Consider the following 12,316-nt stretch of genomic DNA (forward strand, 5'->3'; position numbering starts at 1 on the left):
GGGGATATGGGACAGTTTTTGGACGTGTTGGAGTTCCCAGAGTTGGAGGAAGAGACACTGACACAGGCATTGATTACACTGATTCCGAAGAAGGGGAAGGATCTGCTGGAGTGTGGGTCGTACAGGCCCTTCTCGCTTTTGAATATGGACATAAAAGTATTGGCTAAGGTGCTGGTGGGAGGATGGAGAGGTGGTTTCTGAGGTTCAAACGGGTTTTGTGGCGGGCAGGCTGCTCTCTAGCAATATCAGGAGGCTGTTAAATGTAGTTATGACTCCATCAGGGGGGCGGGTGGTGGTGGTTATTGTTTCTATGGATGAGAAGAAGGCCTTTGATTCGATGGAGTCAAGGTATTCTGGGAAGGTTTTGGTTTGGTCAAAATTTGTGGCGTGTGTGCGTCTGATGTAAGTGTCCCCGGTGGCAAGCATGTGCACGAACGAGATAAGTTCACCAGGTTTTGGATTGCATAGAGGAATGAAGCAGGGGTGTCCGCTATTGTCAGTTATTCGCACTGGCGATTGAAACCTTGGCCAATTTGGGGGCACTGCTGCTTAAGGTAGCTAGAGAGGTTTAGGTATTTGGTGATTCAGGTGACGAGAGTGGGCTACGATGTACAGGTGGAATTTGACAGCGTTAGTGGAGGAGGTTAAGGGGGAATCTTAAGAGGCGAGGTAGCTTGCACTTGATGTTGGCAGGGAGGGTGCAGTGGTAAAGATGAATGTGATGCCAAGGTTCCCGTTTGTCTTTCAGGCTCTCCCAATCTTTCTCCATAAGGCTTTCTTCCGGAGGGTGGAGACATTCATCTCGGAGTCCCTACGGAAGGGGAAGGTGACAAGGGTAAAGAGGGCTCTGTTGCAGAGGCAGAAACAGAAAGGGGCTTGGCGCTCCCGAACCTGCTGCATTGTTATTGGGTGGCAAATGTGGAGAAGGTGAGGCGATGGTGGGGGTAGGGTGAGGAGCCAGTGGAGGAAGCATTTTAAGTTGTAGAGGATGTCAGTGCTGACCCCATTGTGTGGGAACCATAGGTTCAAGCGGGTGAGATGGATGGGATGTATGGGAAATGGAGGGAGGCAGGACTGGAGAGGGTTCGGAACTTGTTATCAGAAGGGAAGTTGGTGGGACTGGACGAACTGTGGGAGAGGTTTGAGGTACCGAGGGACAGTGAGTTTAGGTATATGCAGGAGCGGGACTTTGCACGGAAGGAGTGGAGGACGTTTGCCAAGCTACCGGAGTACACTGCTCCGGATGTGTTGGGGAGGGCAGGATTGGAGATATATATGGGTGGTTGGGGAAGCAGGGTGGGAGCGAGGATGTGTGTTGATCAAGAGTAAACGTGAGGAGGGGTTTGGGGGGGGGGGGGGGGGAAATAGGAAATATGTTGGGGGCTGTGGTGCGAGGCAATGCAGCAGGTGAACTCAACCTCCTGCTGCATGAGGATAAGGTTAATTCAGTTCAAGGTGGTGCATAGGGTATATATGTCTCGGGCGAGGATAAGTGGGTTCTTCCAGAGGGTGGCCGATGGGTGCGAGAAGTGTGGGCAGGGACCGGCGAATCATGTGCACATGTTCAGGGTTTGCAGGAACCTGGAGATACTGGGAGGCAGTGTTTGGGACACTATCCAAGAAAGTGGGGGTGGAGGTCAAGCCAGACCCTATGGTGGCAGTTTTTGGGACATCAGGGGTGAAATTCTACGGAAACGCGCGATGTCCGCCGACTGGCGCCCAAAACGGCGCAAATCAGTCAGGCATCGCGCCGCCCCAAAGGTGCGGAATGCTCCGCATCTTTGGGGGCCGAGCCCCAACATTAAGGGGCTAGGTTGGCGCCGGACGAATTTCCGCCCCGCCAGCTGGCGGAAAAGGCCTTTGGTGCCCCGCCAGCTGGCGCGGAAATGTCGGGAGCGTTAGCGGCCGCTGACGGCATTCCCCCGCATGCACATTGGAGGGAGTCTCTTCTGCCTCCGCCATGATGGAGACCGTGGCGAAGGCGGAAGGAAAAGAGTGCCCCCACGGCACAGGCCCGCCCGCGGATCGGTGGGCCCCCATCGCGGGCCAGGCCACCGTGGGGCCCCAGATCGGCCCGCGCCCCCCTCAGGACCCCGGAGACTGCCCGCGTCGCCTTGTCCCGCCGGTAAGGTAGGTGGTTTAATCTACGTCGGCGGGACAGGCATTTTAGCGGCGGGACTTCGGCCCATCCGGGCTGGAGAATCACGCGGGGGGGCCCGCCAACCGGCGCGACGCGATTCCCGCCCCCGCCGAATATCCGGTGCCGGAGACTTCGGCAACCGGTGGGGGCGGGATTCACGCCAGCCCCCAGCGATTCTCCGACCCGGCGGGGGGTCGGAGAATCTCGCCCCAGAAGTGCCGGAGCTACTGGAGGGGTAGGGGGCCGGTGTTGTGGCATTCACCTCCCTAATTGCCCGGCGAAAGGATCCTGTTACATTGGAAGTCAGATATGCCGCCCGGAGTTGCGGCTTGGCTGGGGGACTTGCACCTCTTTCTCCGCTGGAGAAGATTAAGTTCGAGTTGAGGGAGTCAGAGGAGGGTTTTGAGTTGCGGTGGGGGTTGTTCATGATGCTATTTGAGGAATTGTTTGTCGTGGGGTGGCTGGGGTGGAGGAGTGGGAGGGGATAAAAGGGGGAAAATCGCACAAACTGTGGACTGTGATTTTATGGGCTGTGTATTTTATATTTTGCTGTTACATGTGTTTAGAATAAAAAAATTGGCATTGGGGAGTTGGGACTGACAAATATCAGCCAGAGTTCCTGTTGTTTCTCAATATCCAATAGCCCCTGTTTGGCCCCAAACATGTGTAAGCTGACTTGTGACCCAGGTATCTGTATAACTGCCAGAAGGCACTGGCTTAGTTTACAGATGAAGGAAGACTTGGTCAGATCACTGGAATTGCACCAGGGCACAAGTCTAAACCTTCAGGAGAGGAAAGAAGACAATTTTTTTAAAAAGGCCACACATTAGGTGGTAATGGATTGGAGATTGAGGAAAATATAAACAAAAGGAAAAGAATGGTTAAATTTTGGATTGCACAACATGAGGGTGACATTAAAAAGAGAAGGCTGCCCAAAATAATTTATCTAATACTTGGAATAAAACTTGACTCCATTTGACAACAGTAACAATCACCCTCACATCGGATGGGTTTTTACTTTTTAAAAGATTGTCCAAATAATAATAAAAATAAGAGGGGTGGCAACTTCACCCAAAATGGACTGACAAGATTTTACAATTGTGAATTTGTAAGATAAAAATACACAAATATACTACAAACAAGCTAGGAATACATTTCCAACCGGCTTTACACTTCCCTCCAGTGAATGTAACAAGAGTACATTAGTTGTAAGATGCATTGGGATGTCCTGAGATTGTGGAAGGTACTCTATAAAATGCAATTTCTTTCTTATATTAGCAATTTAAAAAGTAAAAAAACAGAACAACAATCTCCAAATTAGCCAAAACAGAACCAGAGCCGTTGATTGCCAAAAAATGATTTCCATTTCCTTGAACTGAAATGGGGAAGTGATTAGTCGGGCTCTCACTTCCGATCATTGCCTAGCAACCCATGTTGGATGGTGCACAGGAAGGGATTTACCTGTACTGACCACATGGTAGAATAGTCCAAACCCAAAAAATGCTGCAGGTGCTGGAAATCTGAAACAAAAACAGAAAATGCTGGAAACACTGGGAATGTCTGGTAGCATCGGTGGAGAAAGAAACAGGGTCTATCTTTTAGGTCATGGATTACATACGAATTAGGCACAGTAGACCATTTGGCCCATTGAGTCTGCTCAGCCATTTTAGAAGATCATGGCTGATCAGACTGTGACCTCAACCCCACGTTCCTGTCTAGCCCTTATTCCCTTTGACTTCCTTGTCAATCAAGAATGTTCAAACTAGGCTTCAAAAATATTACCCAACTTCCACTGCTCTCTGGAAAGAGAACTTCACCTTGAGAGAAAGAAATGGCCATCTTGAGAGAAATTCTCATCTCGGTCTTAAAAAGGAGACCTCTTATTTTTAAACCGTGCCCCCCATTTCTAGTCTCTCTCGTTAAGGGGGAAACATCCTCGTGTCACAGTGAAGCTATTTTTCACTCTGTTTCCCCCTTTCTACAGATGCGACAGACCCGAGTGTTTCCAGCATTTTCCATTTTTACTTGTAATAAAAAAGGTTGCTTCTCACTATCAAAGGCAATTGAAGTACTGGGGGGTGACCAGACATGTCCTCTGCAACAGAACCACACCCCTGCAAGAATCAGTGTCGCCAGGAGAGGTGGTCTCTTCACGGTAACACAGAAGGTTCATAACCTCTCAGCAATGTGGTTAAGTGAATGAAAGTCTAATGTTCTTACCCTCTTTCTGTCGGTGTGGAGAACTGGAAAATGGTTTGGAACTGCTCTCCAAATGCAGTTTGTTTGTACCTCCACTGGAGGACACCAGCTTCCTTTCAAAGTTGTCAATGTAAGCTTCCAGGGCCTGCGACGCTGACTGATAGGTTCTACCTCCATAGAGGACGGAGCTGTGAAATTGGGTGGAGCCATAAGAATGATCAAAGCTGTCCGTATGACGAGGACTGATAAATAATCCAGGTTCAGGAGAATGTAAATCCATTCCATCAGTCATGCCAATTCATCCTCCGCACTTGTCCCGTCTTAAGGCATCAAAAGAGAACAAAAAGATACAGTACAAGTCCTGTTTACAAAACAATTTCAACAACTTAGATAAAGGTGAGAGCATTTTAGAAGATGCGCTACTTGCACTGGAGTGGACCATGAACAAGGAGCATTATAAAGCAAACAGTGGGGATGCCCCAGTGGAGGGGGCTGAAGTGGGCTATCATTTTTAAGATAACAACTCAAGGAAGGAAAAGAAACCATCGTACTGATTGTCCTTGCCCAGGGGGGATTGGGCATGATGGGAAGACAGAACACCATTTTGAAGATCAGAAACAGAAGGTACAGGAAATGTAAGCATGCAACTGCTTCTAAATGGTGTATTCAAGGACCTTGGTGGGACTAAGCGTACACTTTGCTCAAGCGGCTAATAATAGGACTAAAATATATGCTGTTGCAGGTAATTACGGTTTTCAAATAAATAATAGGACCCAGTTGGCAACACCCTTACCTGTGAGTCGGAGGAGATGGGTTCCAGCTCCAATCCAGGACACTTCAATGCGGTACTGTGTGCCACCTTTTAAGATAAGCACAGGTTCTGTATGCCTGTTTAGATGGAACTAAAAGACCTTAAAACATTACTCAAAGGATACTCCTGGCACCATGGTCAACTTTCTACTCGTTCCTCCATTAACACCAACAAAAATAAATTAACTGGTCATTCTTCTCATTTTCTCTGTTGGATCATGTGGCGCACAAATTGTTTTCAATTATTCTGTTAACTATTCTGTGGCTATGGCAAAATTGCCAAATGTGCGTTTTTCTCCCACCTTCATAGTGGCGTATGTACATTGATAATTGGGTGTGACTTGTAGATAGCAGAACAATTATAATTGAAAGGAATTCTAAATCCCCACCATCAATATCCTGGGGTTCACCATTGTCCAGAAATTCAACTGGGCTAGCCACACAATCACCATGGCTAGCAGCGCAGATCAGAGGCTGTTTACTCCCCATGTGTGTGGTTCACCACCGTTTCCTCAGAGCTTCTCTACTGTGTACAAATACATTGCTATACACTACACTTGCCTCGTTGAGTATAGCTCCAACAACACTGAAAGTTTGACTCTTATCTAGGACAAAGCAGCCTGCTTGATTGGCATCCTATCTGATCCCTTCACTAGAGGTATACTATCTACGGAATGCCCTGCAGCAAATCACCAAGGCTCTTTTGCAGCACCCCCCTAAATCTGTGAACTTAAGGTTACAAACTTAACCTGATCAAGAGCGAAGTCTTCCCCGTGAACCTCGCGTGTGGGTGTGTGTGTGTGTGGGGGGGGGGGGTCATCTCCAAACCAAACACCTGTGCTGACGTGGACATACATCATCGTTCCTTCTTTTAAGCTGGTTCAAATCCTGGAACTTACTATCTGACAGCATGGTAAGTAAGAGGTTTTCCCACCCTCAGTTCATTAGAGCTTCACTACAGGTAGCTACTGAAGCAGAGGTTATAACATCATTTTAATGAAATTGAATAAATATTTGAAAAGGATATGAATAAAGAGCAGAGAAATGGAATTAGCTTCCATCAGTGTTGTAACTTCGATAATTTATGTCTCTGCTACTGCCATAATTAAATCTGTTTCTAATGGACCCATTTTCTCTTTTAACCTTCTCTTTATCTTGATGTGCTTAACAAGAACCCTTGCCATTATTATTCACACTTCCTGTCTTCATTTGTTCAATACTGATTCTAACTATACCAGTGGTCAGTATTTTTATCACCTTAGGAGTCTGCTTTTACCCTTCAATGGAGCGTGTACTTATTTTGTAATACAACCTCTCAACTATTCTAGCCAATTCCTCCCTTCTCATCGCAAAGTTAGTCTCATTTAAATTAAGTTCAACATTTTAATTTGTGTCCATCCTTTCTCCCTTTCTAGCCGTACGGCAAATTACATTTTCTAGTCACTATTTCCAAGCTGCCCACCAAATTGGCCATCATTCATGTTAACTAAATCAAATATTACTTCCTCGCACGGTTGAAGACCATTTGTTTTGATGATCTTCATTGCGTTCAATGAACCTGTTCTCTTTTACTAATTGCGCAGACTTTTATCTATCAGAGTATACGGAAGATAAAATGTACTGGCCTCGTCACATTATTTCTTCTTACAAATCTCCTATATATATTATATATATTTCTCAAATTCTGACAGGTTACCAAAATGGTATATATTATTAATTATTTTTATGTTTTCCTATCCGTTCTAACAGTTGCAATTGCTAACAGCAAACATTTGGCTAAATGACAAGAATTTAAGCCCTACAGTTACCTCATGATCGAGAGACAGGGAGCAGAGTCTCACTCGATGTAAACGACCTGCTCCTCGATGTCTCGAATCCCCTAGCCAGCATGGAAGGAATACTAAGGGAGTTTGGTGCCTCCTCATGTTACAAACTTAACCTGAACAAGAGCAAAATCTTACCCCGGGGGACGGAAAGAGAGATCAGAGCTGGCCCAAGCGAAATTGCAATACCTGGGAATCCAAATACTCCACGACTTGACACAGATCCACAAGTGGAACCTGACGAGTATACTGGAGGAGGTAAAGAGACCTGCGGAGGTGGGACTTGCTCCTGCACTCCATTTTGTTTTGGAGGGGGGGGGGGGGTGCAGACAATCAAAATGGACATTATGCCTAAGTTTCTCTTTCTGTTCAGAACTTCAACCCCAAGGCCTTCTTCACTAAGGTAGACAAACTAATCATTGTGCTTGTGTGTGTGTGTGGGGCGGGGGGAGGGGGAAAGAGAGAACCAAGGATCAGAAAAAGTGTACTACAAAGAAGGAGGAACGTGGGAGGCCTGGCCCTCCCGAAGCTCAAGTTCTCCACTGGGTAGCTACTGCAGAAAGAGTACGGGGATGGGCCAAGGAGCACGGAGCGGATGGGTTAATTTGGAGAAGAATTCCTGCACAGGAACATTCCTCCAAGCACTGGACATGGCCCCATCCCATTCCCCCCAGTCAGATACTCAAGAAGCGCAGTGGTAGAGGCCACACTGAGAACATGGAACTAACTGACACACCACTTCGGTCTGACTGCAATGTCCACCATGGCCCCCATCTGCAAGAATACAAGTTCCCCCTGCGACTATGAACACCTCCTTTAAAGGGTAGACACAGGACAAAGGGGTACTGACAGTAGGGGACTTGTACATAGACAGCAGAATAGTGAACCTGGGGGAACTCATAGATAAGCTCTCGAAAGGGACCGAGTTACAATATATACAAGTATGGACAATATATACAAGTATGGAACTTCCTCCGAAAAGAAAAGCTCCACTCCCCCACTTATCAGGACACTCCCTACTGGACAGATATCCAACCGCGGGGCAAGCTACCGCAGGGCAAGCTAGGGGATGGCAACTGCACGAACATGTACAGACGGTTACTTGAGGAAGTACGGTCACCACTGGATGAGACACGGGAGAAGTGGGAGGAAGATAAGGGAAGGACTCTTGATCGAAGCACTGCACAGGGTGAACTCCTCATATGCAGGGCTGAGCGTTGCGCAGCTAACGGTGGTGCACAGGACGCACCTAACCAGAATACAAATGAGCGGGTTCTTCCTAGGGATGGAGGACAAATGTGAACAGTGCGGTGCCATGGAGGCCTAGCCAACCACACCCGCATGTTCTGGTCTTGCCCAGACACATCAGGTACTGGGCAGCCTTCTTTTAGGTTATGTTCAAAGTTAATAATAATAATAATCACTTATTGTCACAAGTAGGCTTCAATGAAGTTACTGTGAAAAGCCCCTAGTCGCCACATTCCGGCGCCTGTTCGGAGAGGCTGGTAGCGGAATTGAGCCCTACTGGCTGTGTTCTGCATTACAAGCCAGCGATTTAGCCCACTGTGCTAAACCAGCCCCTAGTTGTGTGGGGGGAGGGTGAACCATGCCCACTGGTGGCAGTCTTCAGGGTTTCAGAGCAGCCAAAGCTCTTTATGGGGAGAGAGGCAGGCAATCTAACCTTTGCCTCACTTAATGCCCACCAAAGGCTCTTGCTCGGCTGGTGATCACGCACAGCCAACACCCCCCTGATATGTTCTAGTACCAGGAGACAGCAGAGACACAAATAAGAGTGTACGGTTGTAGCAACCGACTCCCGGGGGCTCAAAAGCAAGGGCCCCCATACCTGTACATAGATCTATTTGCGTGAATGGAGAAGGTTTGTTTGTCCTTCATTATTTCTGCTCGGATACCCAATTTGTAGATTTCCATTCTTCTTTCTTCATTTAGAGAGTTGTGAACACAGCCCAGCCCATCACAGGAACTTGCCTCCCATCCATGGACTCTATCTACACCTCCCGCTGCCTGGGGAAAGCGGGCAGCATAATCAAAGACCCCTCCCAACCGTCTTATTCACTCTTCCAACTTCTTCCATTGGGCAGGAGATACAAAAGTCTGAGAACTCGCACTAACAGGTTCAAGAACAGCTTCTTCCCTGCTGCTACCAGAGTCCTAACGACCCTCTTATGGACTGACCTGATTAATACTACACTCCTGTATGCTACCCCGATGCCGGTGTCTATGTATTTACATTGTGCACCTTGTGTTGCCCTGTTATGTATTTTCTTTTCATGTACACCTTGTGTTGCCCTGTTATGTATTTTCTTCTCATGTACTTAATGATCTGTTGAGCTGCTCGCAGAAAAATACTTTTCACTGTACCTCGGTACACGTGACAATAAACAAATCCAAATTACCGTGTGTAAAGAAACAAGTGTAAAACCAATTTTAAAAAGTTTTTAAAAAGTATTTACCTTGTGATAAGAAGCACATATTGCTTTAAATCTTAAAGCCAAAATCCCAGACAATTCATACCAATAATAACTGACACGGTTTTTACCAGCCTCAGTCTATCCTCCTGAAAATAGCACCCGAGTAATGTGCTGACCCCTTGCAATTGCTTCCTTCTCCTGAAAATTTGGTTTTCTTTGAAACATGGAATCCTTAAAAAAGAGCTATAGACTGATTTTTACAGGTATGCACACACACACAATCTAGGAAAGAAAAATGTGTTTCAGTGACATTTTCTGGAAGTGCACACATGACATCATGTGGCGACAGGATCAGGTGTGTTTGTGATGCTCTAACCATCAGAAGCCAAGCAACAATCAACATCTCAGCACACACTTGGATGCAGCACCAGATTTTGGCGGATAGCTAGGAATGGCTTGAAAAACACTAAAAGATTTTTTTTTAAAACAATCCTGAAACAAATTTCCCCAGCCAAACTCACCCCAGCACCAGATCACAAGGTGAGCTTGGTGGTTTACACTAACCACATGCTGCCCCAGTCACCTACGACTTCCTGCTGACTATGCTGACAGAGAGCAATGGACTATTAAACTGGCATTTATCATAAGCCTGCTTTTTTGGTTTAATTTCAATCTCTGTTTCATTAATAATTCAGTGAGTTCTTGCTATGGACACCATTCCTTTCCGCATTGTAGAATGTGTCTAATCTGTTCCTGAACAACCTGCACATTTGATTGATTTATTTATTTTTATTAACACTACACCCTGTATGCTTCATCCGATGCCAGTGCTTATGTAGTTAAATTGTATATGGCGTGTTGCCCTATTATGTATTTTCTTTTATTCCCTTTTCTTCTCATGTACTTAATGATCTGTTGAGCTGCTCGCAGAAAAATACTTTTCACTGTACCTCGGTACACGTGACAATAAACAAATCCAATCCAATATTGTCACATGTACCGAAGTACAGTGAAAAGTATTTTTCTGCAGCCAAGGGAACGTACACCGTATGTACATAGACAAAAGAATAATCAACAGATTTAAATCTGTCAATCCTTCATTCTGATTTTCACATATGATTTTTCCTTGTCCACTTCCATAACCACTTTAAATTCATTGGGATTGTCATTACTCCTTCTCAAAATGATTCCCCACTGCAATGAAATCTACTTCATTCGCGAGAGCTAGCTCCAGGACTGGTTCCTTCCTCAATAGCCAGGAACATACTGGTCAGAAACAGTCCCTTATGGACATCTCAGGAATTCCTCCAGCTCTTTACCCTTTATTCTGATGCAAGTTCTCATTATCCCTGGTCTAAACATTTTTGCATTTGTCTGCAAACGTGTTCCTCTAACTCACTCCCACTATTTGGTAGTCTATTGTGTAATACAGCAGTGTAATAATTCTTTTACCATTCCTTAATTCTAACAAAGAATATTCTTGTCTTTGAATCATCAATTGTGCCATCCTTTTCAATTGCTGTAGCATTACTGATTATTCCCAACGCCTGCGTGGTTTAGATATTTTATGCTGGTCAGGCTCATGCGCTTGGCCAGCGGGACTTGGAACTGAAGAGAAAGGCCTGAACAAAAAGCAAAAACTCAAAAAAGGTGCAAAAGCCATGGGAGAAGTGAGAGAGATATGGAGAGAGGAAAAGAAGACAGGGAGAGGACAGGGTTAAAAATGAAGTTCCCAATAAGGGAAAATAGGAGGTGTTCCCCAAACATGTTTTATATTATAGAGGTGTGCCATAACATATAAAAGGTTGGGAATCACTGGATTATAGCTGGTGGCTGTAAACAGGGCCACCAACTGTGACACCAAGGATGGGATTCTCAATCAGCCAGTTACAGCAATGCAATAATCAATTCTATTCTTCATCTAACCTTAGTGATTAATTACCACAAAAGTTTTTTAAAATCCAACACAAAAACATCTCTAAATGCCTTTGTTAAAATGAATCTAATAAGCAATCTTAATAGCAATACCATCAATATATTTCAATGATTAACAGATAACTTGGAAAGCAATAACCTACATATACAACCAAATAATTAACATTGAAATAGCAGTTACTTGATTGGATGGTTTGAATCCATGAGGGATGTTCTTTGGGGATTGTGAACCTGACATGCACATTAAACAATTTACACAGAATCTCTCCGTCAGATAAACGGGGATTCTAGTGATTAATGCACATTTAAAAAGTCTATGGTTAGAACTGCCCAGTACTTTACCTGTTAACACACAGCACCCGGGATCTCGCTGAGAGGAAGACTAAGACAACACATTGAACCTGACAGTAAGCAATCTGAATGAGGACGAAGCTGGCAAACAACAATAACTACCCCAAGTATTTGTTTTATATATCTGCTCGGAAAGTAGTCAATGTTTCAGTTGCAGCCTTTCCCTGCTCAGCAATGTTGAAAAAGTCCCAGTTCCTTCTCCCCGCGGACTCGAAACACAAACTTCCGCCTCCGACAATTGTTACAGTTGGAGCTCACTGCGCCTGCGCATGGGTACCCTCGTCCACAATGACAAAATCCCTTAGAGCGGTGGCCGACAATCCGCAACCTCCAACTCCACTGTCCTCATTCACTGGAGAATCCACAACTCCACTGTCCTCATTCACTGGGGAATCCACAACTCCACTGTCCTCATTCACTGGAGAATCCACAACTCCACTGTCCTCATTCACTGGAGAATCCACAACTCCACTGTCCTCATTCACTGGAGAATCCACAACTCCACTGTCCTCATTCACTGGGGAATCCACAACTCCACTGTCCTCATTCACTGGAGAATCCACAACTCCACTGTCCTCATTCACTGGGGAATCCACAACTCCACTGTCCTCATTCACTGGGGAATC

At 45.7% G+C, this 12,316-nt stretch overlaps 1 protein-coding gene across 6 annotated transcripts in view; it reads right to left on the reverse strand.

The window, feature by feature from the left end:
- The window catches only part of c3h18orf54 (chromosome 3 C18orf54 homolog), a 62,716-nt gene extending 50,796 nt beyond the window's left edge, over positions 1–11,920 (reverse strand). For 2 of the 6 annotated variants that reach the window (XM_072497404.1, XM_072497399.1), the window contains exons 1-3: positions 11,682–11,920; positions 5,133–5,241; positions 4,361–4,659 (exon numbers count right to left, since the gene is read on the reverse strand). In XM_072497404.1, coding sequence (XP_072353505.1) covers positions 4,361–4,631 — 271 coding nt within the window. In that variant the 5' untranslated portion in view covers positions 4,632–4,659; positions 5,133–5,241; positions 11,682–11,920. Of the gene's footprint in view, positions 1–4,360; positions 4,660–5,132; positions 5,242–9,446; positions 9,675–11,681 lie in introns of those variants that run through there. The other 4 variants (XM_072497400.1, XM_072497401.1, XM_072497402.1 and 1 more) reach the window with 4 other exon arrangements.
- Between the last annotated feature and the right edge of the window lie 396 nt (positions 11,921–12,316).

The sequence above is a fragment of the Scyliorhinus torazame genome, chromosome 3, assembly GCF_047496885.1.
Source record: "Scyliorhinus torazame isolate Kashiwa2021f chromosome 3, sScyTor2.1, whole genome shotgun sequence".
Lineage (NCBI taxonomy): Eukaryota > Metazoa > Chordata > Chondrichthyes > Carcharhiniformes > Scyliorhinidae > Scyliorhinus > Scyliorhinus torazame.